The 19,918-nt window shown below is 40.0% G+C and overlaps 4 protein-coding genes across 7 annotated transcripts; 2 read left to right on the top strand and 2 right to left on the bottom strand.

Moving 5' to 3' along the window:
- Positions 1-326: 326 nt before the first annotated feature.
- Positions 327-5,066, top strand: cd74a (CD74 molecule, major histocompatibility complex, class II invariant chain a). The gene is made up of 9 exons (XM_003455185.5): positions 327-539; positions 2,189-2,358; positions 2,837-2,931; positions 3,069-3,125; positions 3,214-3,297; positions 3,404-3,482; positions 3,728-3,928; positions 4,026-4,088; positions 4,200-5,066. The coding sequence occupies exons 1-9, from the start codon at positions 451-453 to the stop codon at positions 4,214-4,216; spliced, it is 855 nt and encodes a 284-aa protein (XP_003455233.1). The 5' UTR covers positions 327-450; the 3' UTR covers positions 4,217-5,066.
- Positions 5,067-7,521: 2,455 nt separating this feature from the next.
- LOC102077825 (kinesin-like protein KIF17) lies at positions 7,522-16,171 on the top strand. 4 transcript variants are annotated; one of them, XM_005467770.4, is made up of 18 exons: positions 7,522-7,645; positions 7,787-7,832; positions 7,910-7,977; positions 8,062-8,112; positions 8,227-8,355; positions 8,439-8,513; positions 8,600-8,682; positions 8,786-8,896; positions 9,078-9,206; positions 11,800-11,939; positions 12,023-12,234; positions 12,310-12,375; positions 12,481-12,607; positions 12,689-12,813; positions 13,498-13,617; positions 13,787-13,954; positions 15,302-15,452; positions 15,538-16,171. In XM_005467770.4, exons 1-18 carry the CDS (start codon positions 7,619-7,621, stop codon positions 15,612-15,614), a joined length of 1,905 nt encoding a protein of 634 aa, XP_005467827.2. In that variant the 5' UTR covers positions 7,522-7,618; the 3' UTR covers positions 15,615-16,171. The 4 variants fall into 4 exon arrangements, with proteins under 4 accessions (XP_005467827.2, XP_025752704.1, XP_019222424.1 ...); XM_025896919.1 differs by having other exon boundaries at positions 12,656-12,813; XM_019366879.2 differs by having other exon boundaries at positions 12,481-12,813.
- LOC109194163 (probable UDP-sugar transporter protein SLC35A4) lies at positions 15,681-17,083 on the bottom strand. The gene has a single exon (XM_003455216.5). It carries the CDS (start codon positions 17,043-17,045, stop codon positions 16,068-16,070), a length of 978 nt encoding a protein of 325 aa, XP_003455264.1. The 5' UTR covers positions 17,046-17,083; the 3' UTR covers positions 15,681-16,067.
- Positions 17,084-17,244: 161 nt separating this feature from the next.
- Positions 17,245-19,570, bottom strand: slc35a4 (solute carrier family 35 member A4). The gene is made up of 3 exons (XM_019366897.2): positions 19,402-19,570; positions 18,953-19,051; positions 17,245-17,769 (listed from the first exon to the last, which is right to left on the bottom strand). The coding sequence occupies exons 1-3, from the start codon at positions 19,414-19,416 to the stop codon at positions 17,572-17,574; spliced, it is 312 nt and encodes a 103-aa protein (XP_019222442.1). The 5' UTR covers positions 19,417-19,570; the 3' UTR covers positions 17,245-17,571.
- Positions 19,571-19,918: the final 348 nt, after the last annotated feature.

Raw genomic sequence — 19,918 nt, 5'->3', positions numbered from 1 at the left:
AATGTCATAATGTGCAGTATTTAGTAATGAAACCTAAAGTATGTATATTCACTGATGTAGTAATTCAGTCATCTAATAAACTACTGTAGTATTAGTACTAGCAGCATTATCTATATTTACAAATAAGTATTGTTTACTTGCTAGAATTAGCAGAGGCAATTGAAAATACTATACTATCAAACAATAATGGTAAGTTCTAGATCTTAAACCGTGGCTTATTTCGCTGCTGTCTGCCTCTGTCAACAAGTGATGATATTAAATCAGCCAATCAGAGCTGGCGCTACTGATCCGTCCCACAACTTCTTGTTCTTCTTTTTTTTTTTAATAGAGAGGCTTTCTGTGGAACCCGTCTGGTTTTCTTTTCCTCATTTTGTAGGCAATTTATGCTCTAGACGTGTTGTTCAGTGTCCAGTTTGTTGCTTGAAGGAACGGAAAGAACTCCTAACACAGATGGCCCACTCTCAGGACGATGCACCCCTGGCCAGGGGAAGCCTGGCAGACAGTGAGGAGATCCTTCTTCCCCCTGCAGCACCAAGAGGGTGAGAAGAGTGTATTTTATCCATAGCAGCTGTTTGTGCTGCATCTTTAAAAATGATTTTTTTTCAATAAAGTGCACCTTTTTAAATTGGCTCACACAGATAGAGCAGAATAAATTAAAAAAACTGAAGTTTTTCACCAAAGGTTAGTTGCTTACATGCAGCAGTACCATATTTCCTTTAATTTCATTTAGCAATAGCAAAGATACATTTTATGATATTTAACTTTGAAGGTAGGCCCATCTGTTTCAGATTTGCACTTATTCCTTTTTAAAGAAGCAGTAAAATTATTTCGTTTTTATCTTTTATAATTTTTATCTTTTATCTAACTATAATACAGTCAAAACATTTCGTTTTACTTTTTAATTTCACTGAACCGTACTTCCCCGTTCAGCCAAGACAAGGCGTCTGCCTAGTAACTAGTGACGCAGCAGTTGTTATTGGCTAACAGAGAAAAGAAAATGCCTTTTTTTGGAACAATTCCAGTTAGAAAGAAATACAGTCTACAAGAATTACAACTTAATAATCGCAGATTTGAATCTGATTTATGAAGAAACGTTTTGTGTGGACTGTTGCTTGGAAATAACAGATAAACAAACTTTATATTTTCCTTTACGACACAGATTATATTGGCGGTATACATGAATTTATGATTAAAAAAAATAAAAATAAATTGCATCTAACAGACAAATGTCACAATTTTAAAAGCGGATATGTAAACATATGACTTTCTGACTTTCACTTTTAATGTTTTCCAGCAGTAATGAAAAAGTAAAATTGTCCTTATACGTTTGTATGAGAGAAAAATCATTTTACACCTATCTACTTATGTTTAATTCGCAAGATTAACTTGACTCATAGTTGAATATGGCTTCCTGTTAAAGCCAGAAGAAGGTATCTGCCTAGTAACTAGTGATACTCACATTCTATTGGCTGAAATAAAAGAAGGAGCAGTAATTAGATTTGAGTCTCTCTCACTCTTTTTTTCCTAATCTAACAGTTTTTTCAAAATTATATATTTTCCAGATTTGCTGCTCTTTACAGGACGGAAAATGATTGTTTGTTTATGGTTTACTGATTTGATTCCTAGACAGCTGGATCACAGCTGTGTGTTATATCTCTCCTCCCCAACATATCCTACCCATTTTCAACTCCTGCCCCCCACACTGAAAAACCAAACAAATATCTTTAAAAAAAAATCTAATTTAAAAAAGGAACAAAAGAAAATAAATCTTGAAGAAACGTTCAAAGGGAAACAAAGGCGAGACAAAGGCCAATCCCCTCCCCCCTCCTTGTTTTCTTCACAGATTTGTCACTCCCTTTACATAATGTAATGAGCAGTAAATTAACATTTTACACACTAATCATGATCATTTTTCATCATCTACAGGAAACTATGGGTTTCCTTATTTTTGTTATTGTATTTTTTTGTGTGCGCAGTGGACTGTCCAAAATCCAAATGACTCACCCAGGCCTTAAAAATGTCACACACTGCACTTCTAGAAATCCCCTCGCGTCACTTTCATACCAAGAAATTTTTTATTAGAATCCCATGTTTTGTTTTACCGTTTTTTATGTCCTTCATTTTTTCCCCCCAACCTCCTGATTTGCCTCCAACCTTTTAGTGACACATACTCTTCTATTTCTCGCAGAGGCTCCAACAGTCGTGCCTTGAAAATTGCGGGTCTGACAACCTTGGCTTGCCTGCTGGTGGCCAGCCAGGTCTTCACTGCCTACACGGTGTTTAGCCAAAAGCAGCAGATCCACACTCTACAGAAGAACTCGGACAGAATGAACAAACAGCTGACCCGCTCATCTCACGGTAAAGTCGAGCACTAAAACCTTAATGGCCACACAGAGTCCTAAGGGGATGTGTCATTTTGAGTGATAGTTTTAATTAGACAGGCGTAGGCGGGCTGGAGTGCTGAGGAGGGAAGTGAGAGTTTGCTTTCCAGAAGCTGGGTTTGAAGGTGGACAGAGAAATGAAAAGTTTATGGTGACTCATGGGGAGAAAAGGTTAACTGTGTGATATTTTTATGTTAATAGCATTAAGACAAGATTTCAAACAGAGGCGTCTCGAGAGATACTGTTAAACAAACAAAAACATTAATTTTTTTTATTCTTTTTTTGGGGCTCTATTTATTATGTAGTCCAACTTTTCAATTTGTTTCTGCTGAGCATTAATAATTTAGACATAAAGAGAGCTACTTTTTCTTGTACTTGCACTTATTTAATTTTTTTGTTTATGTTGTTGTCGCTGATTTTTTTCTTCTTTTTAAAATTTGATTATTTTTTTTCAGCTGTGGCTCCAGTGAGGATGGCCATGCCCATGAACAGCCTGCCCCTCCTCATGGACTTCACCGAGGACTCCACAGCACCCAAGACACCCTTGACTGTAAGCCCACAACATCTTCTTGGAAAAAGTTAATATTTGCGTGCGGCTGGGATTCATTTAAGGCTTCAAATTAATTGCTAATGCTTGGATTTAAAAGGTGAATAATTAATTTCAACTTGAATGCTCCCTTCTTCCAGAAACTGCAGGACACTGCCATTGTCAGTGTGGAGAAACAGCTGATGGATCTCATGCAGGTAGGTTGCAAACACTGTCTAGCGTCACATTTCTTACCAGCGTGTTGATATGTTGCTGACGGTAAGCTCTCGAACGTGCTCTGAACAGGACTCCGAGCTGCCTCAGTTCAACGAGACCTTCCTGGCCAACCTGCAAACCCTGAAGCAGCATATGAACGATAGCGAGTGGAAGGTGAAGCCTCACACACAGTGATCACATTGCTAACGTAGCTAAAGTAGAAATGAAAAATGGCGACGATCCTTTTAGCCATGCTTATCTAACACTTTCTGTATTGTAGAGCTTTGAGACCTGGATGCGCTACTGGCTTATCTTCAAGATGGCCCAGCAGCAGCCTGCAACCCCCACACCTCAGTCAGGTTAGCTCAACTTTTCTTTCCTTCACTTTAAGTGTTTTATTACCCAGATAGTTGCTATAACAGCAGATACAGAGTTTCCTGTTTTACTAGTATGCACTAGTTTGGCATTTAAGTCATTTTCATTTAGAGATCTGTATTCCCAATAAACTCGCAACAAGATGGTTTTTTTTAGTCTTTATTAACGACTTTTTAATTTTTAACTGGTAAATAAAACCAAAATGAATGTCTGAATATTCTCCGCTCAGCCACTACCATCAAGACCAAATGCCAGGTGGAGGCAGGACCTGGACCCAGCAAGATTGGTTCATACAAGCCCCAGTGTGACGAGCAGGGCCGCTACAAGCCAATGCAGTGCTGGCACGCCACCGGCTACTGCTGGTGTGTGGATGGCGAGGGCCATCCCATCGAGGGAACCACCATGCGTGGCCGTCCCGACTGCCAGAGAGGTAGAGGGCACGGATTAAAGGATCTTTTCTTACATGTGCAGTTTTGGTGAGGCTGTTGTGAATGACACCAGATTTTTTTTTTCCCTGTTAACTTTAGCTGCATTTCCTCGTCGCATGATGGTTGCACCCAGGCTGATGCAGAAGACATACGACATGGATGGTGAGCACTTCAGATTAGTTTCTTTGTTTTTGATGATTTTTCATTTGTGAGATTTTTCACTGGCGTCATCATCATGATCACTTTGTTTGCTGTTTTCATCTCTTTTTCCAGATGAAAAACAAAAGTGAAGCAAATCTTGAAGAAAGATTTCATCGAGCAATCTCTGCAAATGACAGACTTCATGCCGCACTTCAATTATTAACGCTTCTATCGCTGATGAGCTCATTTTGTGTAGAATCTTGTGATTTTAACCATTTTTTGTGGCTGCTTGAAATCGGATCAATAGAGGCCTGTTACACCTTAGTGCATTTAATTTTGAAAAAAAAAATTGCCTTTACGTCAGATTTGTTTTGGGGTCTATTCATATAATCTACGATAAGTACATTAAACTATGTGAGTGTTTAATATGTTTGGTTCTGATGAATGCTTAATGATGCGGGTCGGTTTACCCGCATCTCCTTCTCTTAAAATGCAGGAAAATGGAAGCTTGGTTGTGATGCTCTGAACATTGAAAAATTGCATTTATTAATGTAAAACAGCCTAATTTCTTCGCGTGCTGGTCTGATAATCCAAACCTCACAGAGGGCAGTTTAAATAGGTTCTATTACTTTGCTAGAAAGTAGTGTCAGGAAAAAAAACAAAGCAACTGGGAACAATCTAGAAAGAGATGTTGCTATTTTACATATAAACTAATGAATCATTTTCATTTCCAACTAGAAAATCTAGCTAGTATAAATCTACATACCATAAATACATACCATACACTGTGGGTGAACCTATCCTTCACAGGATGTGAATATGATAAAGTTACTCTTCTATGACATGTTTGTTTTAATAAGGTTGATGAATAAAGTTTTCCTATTAACACCGCTTGCATTACATCTTTCACATTATCTACAGGTAAGAGAAATCATTGCTTAAGCTGTAATCAAAATAAGGTCTGAATAAACTTTAACCTGATTAGATGCAGTAACGCTGCTCACTCAGTCCTGGATTTTGTGGCATTTTTTAAAAATTAGACACTTTGGCACTCAAGACATTTCCCGTTAAAGAACCTGAAATGTGCATGAGTGCACCGACTCATCCTTTTAGTTCTTTTAGAAATTTAGTTCTCTCACATTTAAAAAAAAAAGAAGAGTGCCCCCATCTTTTTTTTAAGCACCACTCTTACTATCAGTCATCAAATTAACACGATCTAACAGGCAAAGGTGAAAACCACGGTGCTCTCTTCTGTCCCTACTGTTTTGACAGTTACCCAAGATCATGTTAGGAGTGCAAATTTACCCACTTGAGGCTCGCATATCTGGGACAACGGGTGCAAAAGTGTGAATTTATCTTGTTCATCATTAGTGGTGAAGATGTACAAAACAGGATTTTTCTCAGTGAGTCCTCTTTAAAAAAAAAGGATGAGGAAAAATATCTGTGGTGGAGAAATTACTGATGTCAGCTGAGGATTAAGCCAGTTGCACACACCTGCTTCAACTTGGTGAACAGCTCACACAAAAAATACTCATCCATGTCTAAACTGGCTGGACATGAAAACACATAAGATCCAGTTTTAGCTACAGATTTGTTCTCCCATATCCACCCATCCACTTTCTTAACCACTGGCTGGAGCCTGTCCCAGCTGGCATGCAGTGAGACGCGGGATATACCCGGACAGGACGCCAGTCTATTACAAGGATATTCTTCTGAATCTGGCAACCAAAAGGTCTCAAGCTGTAAAAAGTGGATGTTAAGAGTTTTTAACTCTGCTTGGCTTCACTGCACAACAAGGCATCCCTAAAAAAAATGAATAAAAAACATAAATGTCTAGTTTAAACAACCATTTCAAACTGTCAAATAAAGCAAACACGTATTATAATGAAATTTTATATGAGAATTCTTGAGATTAAAGTTTCTCCTAGCTCCAGTTCCTTTTTTAATATTAACAGGAATTCTTTTCCTTTATTAAAACCATTTTTGTTGTATTTGAAGCTGTAAATTTAAACACTGAAACCATGACATATTATCTTCTCTAGGTCTGACATTTTTCATCTTCTGCTGACTCACTGAGTCATCCGTTTCATTTGAGGCTCATTACCACTTTAAGAGCAGCCACTTCAGTTTGCTTTCTAAGCAAGGATAAGACTTGCTTTAAGTTAAGTCGTGAAACCCACAAAGTGTATTTATTACCAGGCTTTTCAGCTTTGCGCGAACTGGAGCAGAATGATATTCTTTATGCCAGCAGTAGCCCCATTAGTGGGATGCCATCATCTTCCTGGATAACACAGACAAGTGTGTAGTGGAGGACTTGCCTGAGAACTTGTATGCGACACACCAGCAGCCCAGCGGGAGACTCTGATAATGAATTTGTGTCTTGAAGCATGTGAAGCCGAGCAGCAGGATGCAACATCACACTTGATTTTTGACACTATTTATTTTTGCCCACATTTATAGCATCCATCTTTGTTGGGTTCTGCTTTCAACTTTTATAAAGGGTCTAATTAGTGGTTTCATGATAATAATAATAATCTATAACAAAAAGTTTCAGGGCTGTGAGGAAGTCTTTTGAATCCATCCAGAGTAGAGGAGAAGTCTATTGACAACTTATTAACTATTTATTAAAAGAGTTTGTGGATCTTTTTTGCTCTCCCAATTGATTCTTAAATTATTAAGTGAATGTCTTTGGGAGGAAGCCAGAATAACTGGAAGAAACCCTCACAGGCACAGGGAAACTCCACAGTAAGGCCCCAGATGGAGTCCAGACCAGAAACCTTCTTGCTATGAGGCAACAGTGTTAACCACAATACCACTGCTCCACCCAGTGTGCTCACTGTCTTGTCTTTTGTATTATATAAGAGAAACCACCAATGGTGAAGCTGTCCTCCTGGAGCACACACAGAGAAATATAAGTGAACATAAAGTGTATATCTATCTATCTATCTATCTATCTATCTCTATATATATATATATATATATATATATATATATATATATATATATATATATATATATACATATATATATATATATAGGGGCGAGTGGGGAATTTTCCTTTTTTTTTCTTCTAATATATATATGGCCTTTTTTCCAAATAAATAATGGCTAATGGCTATTTAATGCTTAATAATTACCCTTATGTTTCTTACAAGGTTAGGTCAGTAAAACTCAAACAGCATGTTATTGCCATTAATTATTAACCATTATATAACCATTATATAGCCATTATTTAACTTACAACTCTTGTATAAAGTGTGTCTTTTCATAAAAAGGGCAATATAAGAAAAATGAGTTTCTAATTACACTGTCACAACTGTTGTATTTCTCTAGTGTGTACGAACTGTATGTGGAACTAGTCTTTATAAATGCTTTTATATTTTCCCTGCTTAAACAGATAGTGCTGCTCATCAGTGACCCCATTGCTGACCGCTCTGTCGTCTCGGTAACAGAACTCTGCTCACTTTCACCAGTGAAAGTAGCCTCTGGATCATTAATAATTCACCCATCTGAAATGAAATCCAGGTGCGCCAGTGGCTGTCAGACGCAGGATGGCCACTGTTAACATGGATGCACCTGTGAGTATTCATGTTCTACACAGTATATAAATAGCATATTTTTTAAAATCAAGCGTTTATTTACATCAGAATAATGCAGAATTTAAAGGAGCTCCTGTTGGGGTCTCTTTAAAAATCTCTCATTGATCTTTAATGTTTTAGGGAGCTGAAGCAGTAAGAGTGGGAGTTTTACTTACAACAAAACCAGGTAAAGCTGGGACAAATACCTGTGTATTTGCTATACTGTCACTGGAGAATGACTTTAACTTGATTTTGAATGCACAGAAAGTAAAGAATCTGTTGTTATTGATGAAGAAGGAGGTAGTGTTTACTACAAATCATCAAATAATGAGGTAAGTCATTCGACTTCACACACATGCTTCAGAAAGTATTTGTTCATTTGCTTTCAAGAAGATTGCTTACATTCTTTCAAACAGGCAGCCAAGGCCTTCTCTTTCGACCAAGTCGTGACTGTTGACAGCATAAAGGTACAAAACAGCTCCTGACCTCTTATTTTAATCTTTTTCTGCTCCACTGCACATACTTTCACTACCTGATATTTTTATGGCTGGAAACTGAAAGACTTGAGTGTAAATCTGCAGAGTTTTCACCCTGAGCTCCTGCAGCCTCTCACCGAGTGCATGTCCAGTGGGTGTAACGCAGCACTGCTCATATGTGGAGCCTCTACAGAGACGACGAGAGCTCTTATTGACAGCAGTGTCATCAGACAGGTGGAGCTCTAAACAAAACTGCATCTAATACGTGCAGATTTTATGTGTTTATATTTTCAATCATACCCTTGATTCGCTTGTAGGTCGTGGCTAACCTTTTCAGCTGTATGGAGTCAAGAGTGAAAGGCGAGTTATTCATCTCTGTGTCATCTCTTCAGGTTTGTCCTTGTATTCAGTAGCAGAGCCCCAAGGGATAATAGATGCAATAAAACACATGATGACAGCTAATGTTTTTCAATGTCAGTTTTATCCAGACGGCAGTGCAGTGGATGTCTTGAGCCTCAACAGACAGACTCTACAACCTGTAACACATCCAGTGCTTGGAAGGTGTGTCACAATTGTGCATTTTAATGATAAACAAAGACCTCACATAAAACATATACACACTGAAGCTGTATTATATATGCTCATGCCCTCTTTTCTCTCTCAGTCTTATAGGAGGATTATGTGAGGTGTGTGTGCATTCAGCTGAAGAAGCTTATAATCTGTACGAAACATGCAGGGAAACACTGAAGGCGAACGCAGGCTCCATTTCCAGCCGGTAGGTCATATAAAGCACAACTTTTATGAACTCTAATCCATTTACAAAATCACTTTGTGTGCTTTCAATAAATTGGTTAATTACATTAAATCCAAGCGATAAAACATTTACTTCTGGCTTTTATGAGTGAGTTCAAATTTCCATTTGAACTTGTCAAATGTTTATGCTGTGTTTCTCTCAGATGCAGCTCCCTGTTCATGGTGACTGTTGAGTGGAAACTCCATCCAGAGGAGGTGGAGTCAGATGTCTGCCGCAGCAGATTTCAGCTGTTCAGCCTGGCAGGAGGAGCCAGTAGGACTGACCTCAGAGGGTCAGTGACATAGCCAGTGAGATATCTATTACATGGGCAACTGGGACTTGAAATGATCTATCACAAACTGATAAAGCATTATTCTGATTGTGGTCATCCAGGAGTTACATTATCTCAACTGGAAGGAGATGTGCTATATTTATTTATTTATTTATTTTTACCTCTGGCTGTAGGCATAGGTTATAGGAGATCAGTATATATTGCTATTCCTGAACAAAATCCTCTTGTTTTTTAATAGGAACAACTGCTTTTCTTGATGGATTCTTGTAGTTGAGGAATGTACCTCTTGTGACTTTCTGAGTAGGTGTTTTTGTAATAGCTAAAGAGTGATGTTGGGGCCAAATCTACACCAGTCAAAAGTGATTCTATATCTGTCCTATAACCAACTTTGGGGTATCCACAGTGTATCATCTGCCCCTCATCTCACTCTGTCCCTTGGATTGTAATCTTATCTAAGGTCTTCCTCTTTTCCTCCCACCCGGGAGCTCAATGTTCAACATCCTTTGTCCAATTTATGCAGAATCCCTCCGCTGCACATATTGAAACCCTCTCAGCCTTGCCTCATTAACTTTGCCTCCAAACCACTCAACCTGAGCTGTCCGTCTGATGTTCTCATTTCTAATCCTGTCCGTTCTGGTCACTTCTATTGAAAATCTGAGACTCTCCACCTCTGCTTCCTGTCTTTTTTATGTCAGTGCCAGCACCTCCAAACCATACATCACAGTAGGTCTCATTATCATCTTGTAAACCTTCCCTTTCACTTCCTTACCACCCCTGATTCTTGTCTCCGCTCACTCCACTTGTCTCTTCTTCACCTCTTTGGTTGGTTGAAACCATTTTTTTTTGTAACTCATCCGCTTTCACCACCTCTACTCCTTACAGCTTCACCTTTCCACCAGTGGCCCTTTCATTCACACACATGTATTCTGTCTTGCTTCTACTGACTTTTCAGAGCATACTTCTACCCCTACCTCTTCCAGCGTGCTCTCTACTCTCACAAAAGATCACAGTGTTTGCCTACAAACACCATAGTCCAAGGACGCTCCTGCCTGACCTCATCTGTCAGCCTGTCCATCATCATTGCAAACAAAAAGCTATATGACACTAATGTTATTTCACTCAGCAAACCAGCTTCAGATCTTCATCTCTACAAGGTAACATATCCAACTCAACAGGGGGTGAATTTGACTCAGAGCCTACAGGTAGATGCTGGGGTGGGGGATGGCCTTTTGAAATATGTTCAGTAACAATGGAAGGAAGTAGCAGCATAGCTTTTGGGGAAAGCAGTGTTCACAGGCAGGCAGTGAAAGAATGAGCAGGGAACTGACAGCTTATACCAGCATGATTAAAAGGGTGTTTGGGTATGTGAGGGGAGTATGCCAATGCGAGTGCCGCAGTACACTAGAGTGATTGCCTGAAGTATCTTGCAGCCTTCACCTCATTAGTAATACCTGTACTTTTCTGGCTGCGATGAGTCAAAATGTCTGCAGTTACATGGGCCTGTTAATTAGGTCAGATCAACAGGGAGGATAGCATTTGCCTCTGAAATGTAATGTTTTTGATATCAGTTCTCTTTATGAGTAGGAGCTTTATTCAAACTAAAAATGATTAATCCTAAATTTTACAGCATGGTTTCTTATTTCGGTGTGCTAGAGCATGAACACAACACAAACCGCCTTTTTAGTCTCAGCAGGTCTTTTGGAATTGGCTTTTAGCATGGCTGCTCTCTCCCTTAGAGGTAAGGTGCAGAATTTAGTCATTTGGGAGGGGCTCAGAGTAGAGCCGCTGCTCCTCCACATCAAAGAGAGCTGGCTGAGGTGGTTCAGGTATCTGACTAAGAGGCCTCCTGGATGCCTCCCAGGTGAGATGTTTCAGGCATGTCCTACCAGGAGAAGGCCCTGGGGCAGATCCAGGACATGCCAGAGAGATGATGTCTCTCTGTTGGCTGGGTGTTCTTGGGGAGAGGGAGGTGTGGGCTTCTCTGCTTAGGCTTCTCCCCCCGCAACATGAAGAAGATGGATGGATGGATGGTGTACTTAGTTTTTCAAATACTTCCTTTGCATTTTGCCTTAGTTTTTTTGATAAAATAATAATAATAAGATGTAATTTGTCATGTGTTTTAATTCAGCTCAAGTTGTATTTACCTCATTTTAAAAGACCTGTATCTAGATATCTTTATGTATTGATTTTATACCCACATTAATTTCTGATATGCTATTATATGCTATTACTATATTATATTATGTCCTGATATCTTAGAGACAGGGTGAAGAGCTCTGAGTAGAGCTGCTAATCCTTCACGTCAAAAAGAGCCAGCTGAGGTTGTTTAGGTTTCTGACTAGGATCCCTTCTGAAAGAGGTGTTTCAGGCATGTCCTACCAGGAGAAGACCCAGATCCAGGCCCATTATGTGTCTCAGCTGGCTTGGGAATGTCTTGGTGTTCCCCTGAAGGAAGTGGAGGAAGTGGATGGGGAGAGGGGGGTCTGGGCATCTTTGGGACCTGAACCCAGATTAATGGCAAAAAATAACCAGATGGTTGGATAGCATATCCACTTTGTATTGGACTCCGGTGACATTTGATATATATTTTCAGAGTGAACCCACTGCTGAAGGTCCTGGACCAAATCCCAAATCCTGCTGCTAATATCAGTGTGGGCCTCCTGCATCATTTGCTTAATGATGCCTTAAAAGGAAATAGCAGGACTGTCCTCATTTACTGCATTAACCCTCAAGGTACTGAGCTAAACCCGGCAACATACAAAGAAATAAATATGCATGTGTGATTTACAAAACAAAAATAACCCTCCTCCTTCCAGGTCTTCTAGATAATGAGACACCTTCTGCTTTAAATCTGGCCCAGAAAGTGAGATGTTTTGCAACTAAGCCCACCAATGGTTGCTGGAGTCCAAGGGCAACTGAGCAAAAGATTCGTGACAGCATCACTGATCTAAGAAGCGTGATAATGTCACAGGGGGACAGTGAAGTTCACAGCATCTACGAGCTGGCCGAGCTCACTCAAAACCTGCAGGTAATTCATAAAATCAGCTTCATGGAAAATAATGCTTTCCAAATAATGAGTTTGAGTCTGTGATCACCACAACAGATGGTGAAAAATCAATCATGGGAGAAGAGACGAGAAGAATCCGAAAAGATAGAAGTCAAAATAAAGGTTTATATCAGAATTATTACATTTATTCACAAGTGTAGCAAAAACGATAACACAAAGTGTATTCAACACAGTAAAATGAGCTCCGTGTTTTATATTACTTGGCAGACTTGCAAGACCTCAAATAGCAATCTGCTGTTTTCTGGAGATCATCACCCCAACAGCAGGCAGGGTACAGACACAATGAAATGTCTACAGGACCAGCTGAGGCAGGAAATGGAAGAACACATTACAGGTAAAATGCTCAGATTCAAAAGTCACGGTTCCATATGGCTAACCACAGCCGGCGTATTCTGTTTGTTTCTCATATTCCCAGAAGGTAAAGGGAATACAGAAAAGGTCCAGGAGAGAGTAGCGAGAATCCAGCAGCTGAAGGAGGCTCTCAGGGAGGAGACACTCAAGAGTGGAGCTGCTACTGGGAATTCCCCTGCTTGTCAACAAGTAAAGCACATCATCTGGCATTACAAACTCTAATTTATTACAGATTATTTAGAAAATACTCAGACCCCTCTTCACTACTTGAATACCCTATGATGTAGATGGGGAATATAGTCTCACATATGCTGCAGTGAAGCAACTGCATAGCACGATTCTGCCACTGAAATGTTTTTTGCCTTGGGGATGAGATCAGCAGTGTTACTCTTTTTTTTTAACATCTGAACTTAGTGCTTTCAATGAGCTCCAAGCAAGTAGGTGTTTGTCTTTTATGCACGACCGGCTTCCATCTAGCCTCTCTATAGGCCTGATGTTGGAGTAATGCTGACCTTCAGCTCACTTCGGTTGAAACACCAACTCATCGAAGTTTTAAGCTTCCACTTCACTTTGGCTCCTGGTAACAGTCGAAATGTTGGAAGATGTTCAACACTCTTGCCCTGATCGATGCAAGTCTACAGTGAATTTCTTGGACTTCTAGGTTTTAACCTGACGTCCAGATTCGGTTTTCCGACAACACGTTAAAATGTGCAAGAACAAAAGGGGTTTGGGCATTTTCCAAAACCATGCATGTGGTTGGATAATGCAGTAACAAGGCTGAATCAATAATCTTTTCAACATCTAAAAATTATTTATGTGCACAAGAGTGGGCAGCCCACACAACGGCATTTATTTTGCCAATTTAATGATTAGTCTCAGTTGGAATACAACAAAGCAGAGGAACGGAGGAGGCAACTTAAGGAGGATCATGGGAGATTAATTCAGCAGGAGGTGGAGAAGATGGAGAGAGACTTGGCACAGGAAAACCTACCGGTGAGATAATGAGATACACTAACATTATTCTGTTTGCGATCCATCTTAGCTGAGGTTGCTGAGTCAGTTTGAATTAATGCAAGGCTGGATTTATGGCAGGCAGTGGAATTCACTGCATAATTATGTTATTTTCTTGTATAATTTTATGGTTTGTGCATTCCTGTGTTAGACAGAAGGTCCTCAGAGGGACTTGCTGGTACTGACCAGAGAGAGACAGGTCCTAGTACTGCAGATAGAGGCCCTGCGTGCCGAGGCCCAGCAAGCTGAAAAAGACCTACAGGATCAATATGACAGACACCGAGCAGAGCTGCACTGTCTCAGGGAGGAGAGCCTGCAGGTGGGAGAAAGAACCATGATTCAAATAACAGGACTTCTTCACATTTTATTAGTTTGTTACTTTCAGCAAACTCATGTCTGCCTGAACTGAAACACCAAAGTTACATTTCTATCTTCATAAGAACCATCATAATTTGTGACTCAGTCTTGGAAATCAATGCCATGTGTACATTTTTAGCTGTCATCAACTTAAGAGAGGTCATGGCTATGCACATCGAATATTTAATAAAAAGCATAACAAAGAGATTACAGAATATTGTTCTTCTCAATAACCACAATTGCGTAAAACACAAGCTGACATTTAACTCTTTGATTTAAAAATGTGCAACAAGTTTTCTGGTAGCTGAACTGTCAAATACAAGATTTCCTTTTAGCTCAAAAGACAGTATTTGTATCCTAGCGCCTGTTACAGCTGACTTTTGATGAAAGGTGGGGGATACACTCAGAATAGGCTGCCAGGTCATCACAGGGCATGACAACACATAGTGATGATAAGTTATTGTAAACATGCACATGAACTTGCCAGTAAATGTTTTTATGGATAGTTAATCAAATTAACAGCAATTAAATTTACTGTATAACTTTATTAAAAATTAGTATCCTTGTATAGTTGATGACTATATTCCTGCATCCGTTAGGATTTATGTACAATAAACATCACATATTTATATTTGGAAGCACTGCTATAGACTGTAATGCTCTGATGATGGATAATGCAGCGCTGACACATCCCCCCCGAGTGATGATATTTGCTGATTCAGCTGTATGAGGGAGGAGTCACGTATATAAAGTTCATATTTTGCATTTTTTCCTGCTCTTGGTACTTCAGACTTACATTAAAATTATTAAGCATTTCGTCTAGGTCTTTCTCAAAAGATGAACACACTGTGGTACAAACACCTTTGTGAGCATTATTTGAATCGTGTTGTACTGCAGAAAGTGGTGTGTTGCTATAAACATGGCAAGTAAAGGGCAATTAACAATGGAAGAGAGAGAGAGACCATCGTGACATTTAAAAGTGTAGGTTATTCCTACAGAGAAATCGCAAAGAAAGTCAAAGTGTTAGTGAGTCTCCTTCCCCATCAAAAGGCACCCAGAAACTGGGGAAAACTGACAGGAAGAGGTCTGCAGACCCAAAGCCACACATACTCAGAAGACAAGTTTTTGAAGTTAACAGCTTGTAAGGCAGCTTACAAGATCACAGCTTGATATTGATCATAGTAAGCAAATACCAGAGAGACTATACTGTATATAAAATGACTTTGTTAGCTGCTTGATAAAAATACTTGTATAAAGCTTTACTAAATGATATCCCTTCTGCATCGTCCCCCTGCTGTTATCTCCCTAGGTGTTCAGAGTGTTTCGTCAGGTAAGTGAAGAGCAAAGAAAGATTTCAGAGGGCAGATACAGAAGTGTGCTGCTGGAAGCGGTGCAGGATGCCATCTACTTGTCTGCACAGAACCAGCAGCTGGAGGCGGACAATAAGCAACTCCGTAAATGTCAGTTTGAAATTATGTAACCTCTTCTAGATGTGTGGTTGTATAACTAAATGCTTAAAAAAATGTTTGTTTTTTTAAAAAACAGCAGCAGGAGAACTGAAGGATATGCTAGCTGCACAAGGTGATCCCGTGGCTGATCTCCCGTCAACGCTGAATGTGTGACTTGAATGTCTTTACGCAGCAGTGTGCGGACTGTAAATCATGAGAAATAAATGTCAAATAAAAAACTACTTTTTGACAGTTTATTGGTTATTAAAACACTGTATAACACTTAATCTCTGATGTTGTTCTTGGCAGAGAAGGTGATAAAACAAATGAAAAAAATAGCAGCAGTCATCAGAAATAATTCACTCCATATAACATTTGTTTACTGTGTGATCTGAATTTACTGCAGTGTAACACAATCGTAAAGTCAAATTAGGCAACACGACTTAACAGGTATGAGTAATATGGTCACAAACACGTGTTGGAATCCAAATAAAAAATATCAGTTTCAAGTTTCAGACGGAAGATAAGGCATTAAAAAAAATCCTAAAGAACAAAAGTTTAGGTAGACTCCACTGAGAACTTTTGTGGGCTCAAACTGTGCTGGTGGTTCTTTTATTAAAGACTGCACTATCTGTAGTAAAGATAAGCTGCCAGTCCAATCATAGCAACGGGTACTGGGAATAAAGGAGTCAGCTGCAAACCTAAGCTGGACCAAGACAACAGAGCATTAACCAGCATGGAACAGGAAATGACAAACAGTCTGGTGATCCCACTGCCATGCTTGAGAACCACAGACATCAGGAGTCCATTTGCTGCTTGTCCTGCTATGATGACCCAAACCACCCACGAGTAGCCTTCCAGAAAGCCTTTGTCACTTGCTGCAGAGGAGAAAGATGACAGTCCATTGATTACCACACCAAATATATAGAGGTAGAGGTTCTGTAGGCTTAGGGGAAGCTGCTGGCTCTTCAGTATCCCCTCTGTGTAAACTGCTGCCAGCCCTGAAACACAGCAGTACACCAGCACAAGGAAAAGCCCCCAGGCTGTGATATGAAGCCTTTCAACTTCCTCAGCTTCACCCTTGTCAGGTTCCTCCAAATCCAGGCTACTGTAACTGTGGAACACGCCTGCAAACATGAGGAGCCCCAGGCCTAACCACTGAGCAGGCCGGAACCTCTTGCCCAAACAGAGGGAGTAAAGCAGGGCAGTAGAGGCAATTTTAAGATTTGAGAGTACCTGGAATGAACTTGGGTCCATGTAGGCCTGCATCAGAACAACCAGGTTGTTGTTGAGGGCGTAAAGTATAGCAGGGACTGCGTAGGGGGCCACGAAGGCAGGGCGTGGAAAAGCACACCAGTTTGATGTACCACCAGTTAGAACAAGAGTCATCAGAGAGATGAGCAGTTTAGCTAACTCGATCATTACAACACATGAGGAAGGGTTAAAAGGGACTTTACCGTCTACCTTAGTGAGAGTGATGAGTGGTGCATGAGAACCATAGATGAGAACCATAAGCCCCAGGAGAAACCCCCACCTAATTCTTTTCACCAACTGCCTCTTAATCCTTGCTGGGGGACTGGACCCCACATTATCAATCACAATCATAATCGATGACACACAATAAATACTTATTTTCCAACAATCTGAACCTCAAGCTTTGCTAAAGTGCATCAACCACTCCACTTAAGGTTACTTTGAAATGACAAGCAACAAATTACAGCCATTTAAATGGTAATTGCACAATAGATAGATATTTCTCTATGTAGCTAAGTGTTTTAGCTGAACAATTAAGATGTAGGAAATATTTTCAATTTTTTTTATATGACTACTTCAAAATCTGACAGGTGTAAACAGCTGGAACAAAACTAAGACAGGTCATGAAATCTAAAGGGCCAAGGTCAGAGTTAACACTGGACAGATACAAGTGGAACAGTAGCATGTAACTTCCCTCACAACAAAAATGCAAGAAAAAAAAAGAAAGAAGAAGCAAGAATTCAGTCCCCAGTAAAATTTGAGTTAAATGTTTACATCCATAATCCAGTCTACGCAAAAGTCCTGATCTATAACGAGCCGGGAGCTCCAAGAGTAGTACTTCTTTAAAGTGACTGGAAAGACAAACAGTCACCCTAGATTACTTTGGTCCTTTCTTCAAGTTGTTCATGTACTCCTTAAAGGTCCTTTCAATGTTGGGCACTTGATAGTTCTGCGCTGCATACATGCCAGTGACTGTTCCCAGCAGTACTCCCAAGAAGGCAGATGAACGTAGTCTGGCCACCACATAACCGGCCAAAAAGCCTTTCAAAAATGGCGATCCCAACACTGAACCACCCTACAAGGCAAAACAATATACACAAATGAAGATACTTCATTAATGGTAAAATATATTCTGTATAGATTACAATCACAATTTAGCTTCCGTTAGTGTGAGTGAACTTGTGACCAGTATTCACTTTTATTCATCAGTCGTAATACAACTGCTAACGGAAATGCTGTACATTTACAATCATATACACTCTCCGGTCACTTTATTAGGTATACCCATTCAACTGCTCATGAACACAAATATTCAGTCAGCCAATCACATGGCAGCAACTCAGTGCATTTAGCCATATAGACATCGTGAAGACAAGATGCTGAAGTTCAAACGGAGCATCAGGGTAAGGAAGAAAGGTGATTTTAAGTGACTTTGAATGTGGCATGATTGTTGGTGCCAGGCGAGCTTGTCTTGGAGATTAAGTATCGGAATTTCAGAAGCGGGATCACGCCTCCATACACGCTCCTTCTGGTTCTCACCTATTTAGGTTCCCCCAGTCCTACAAGCTGTTCATTCTCGTTTACGTGCCCCACCCTCCCTCCCCTTTTCAATTCTTTAACTTCTTCACTTCTATTTAGTACATTGGGATCTGCCAGGCCCGGGAGCCGCCGCCGCCCTTCTGAGCATTTGTTACTACAAAGATATGCAGAAGAGCATGAGTGTGCAGTCTGATTGGCTTCCAGCAGAACATGTGCATTACACAAAGCTCAAAATTATTGTTAGTTTTGTTTTTGGTATTTTGAACTATGCTTATCTGTTTTGTCTGTGATGAAAATGGGGGGAATTGGTGACTTAAGATTAGAGACAAAATCTACCTACAGGTAGACAAAGTATCTCAAACCTGATGTCACAAAGCTCAAATCATGTCAAACTGGTTTCTTGAATGTGACAATGAGTTCACACCACTCAAATGTCAGCAGATCTCAATGCAATAGAGCACCTTTGGGATGTGGTGTGACATTTGATCAACAAATCTGATGCTTACATGTCAAGATGGGGAAAAAAATCTATCAGTAATGTTTCCAGCAGCTTGTTTAATCTGTGCCATAAAGAATGGAGACAGAAAGGATCCAACTCGGTAATAGCATCATATACCTAATAAAGTGGCCACCGACTGTATATTCCTACAGTAAGATTAGACGAGGAGAACGTGCTTCAAGGTAGTTACCACTTATCTGGAACACCTGTAATAACTTACCTGGGGAATTCCTGCGGATACTTCGTGCTCCACTCGTCTCTGGATCTCCTCCAGCTGATTTTTGAGCTGTGTTAGATCTCTTAACTGTTTCAGAGGATCCTGTAATGAAAGCAGTTAATCAAATTCCCATTAGAAACGATATGATAGTTCAAAATTAATCTACCCGAGGACAGGTGACAGCCTAAACTTGCCTACAGCGGTCTTACGAAGAGCACATCTGATTCTTTCACCAAACTCCACACTTCTGTCCAAGTTATCTCAGCTACAAGCGGCACAACTAAAGCCGAATAATTTCATGTAAAAGTGATCCCTACCCTGTTAAAATAAACGCCAAAATAAACGCTGTTAACAGAAAAATATATTTTATTGTCCTAGAAGTCGCTAACATACGATGAAGCGCACAACATAAACATAAAACATATTAAGCCTGACCACACTCTCTCACTAACCTTGTCATCCGCCATTTTTGCTCGATGCGTTAATCGGCATTCGGCTCATAAGTCTGTGCTGCAGCTGTTTGTCCGGTCGATTGTCGCTCGATTAGTATAGCCTGGAAATCAATGCTTTGCGTTTGTTATCCAAATGGAAATTTGCTGCTGTTTGAAGGCGTATGAGAAAGTACGGTGAAAAAAAAAAGAAGTTTGGAGTTTCACTTCCATGTCGCTGTCGTGCAAAGTTATGAAGATCATTGTCAGGATGCACGTCATTTAAACTTTTAAATGCATTTCTTTGGCTTTGGGATTTATGGGGAATATTTAATATTTAAATAGGTCCCATTTATGTATCCCACTCACAGCCTCTAACTCTCTACCCTGTTATTCTACTGTAGCCCCTCTAGAGGCATTTAACCGGAAAACAATTGCGCTTGCTTGTGTCCACAAGCACTACTCCGTAGGACGCACACTGCACTTTCACGTGGCAAAAACGTCTTACGTGATTGGTTTAATGTATACATTCTGGCATGTG

This window comes from Oreochromis niloticus, linkage group LG2, assembly GCF_001858045.2.
Source record: "Oreochromis niloticus isolate F11D_XX linkage group LG2, O_niloticus_UMD_NMBU, whole genome shotgun sequence".
Classification (NCBI taxonomy): domain Eukaryota; kingdom Metazoa; phylum Chordata; class Actinopteri; order Cichliformes; family Cichlidae; genus Oreochromis; species Oreochromis niloticus.
Note: the sequence above shows the minus strand (reverse complement) of the source record. Positions and strands in the feature narration are given on the sequence as shown.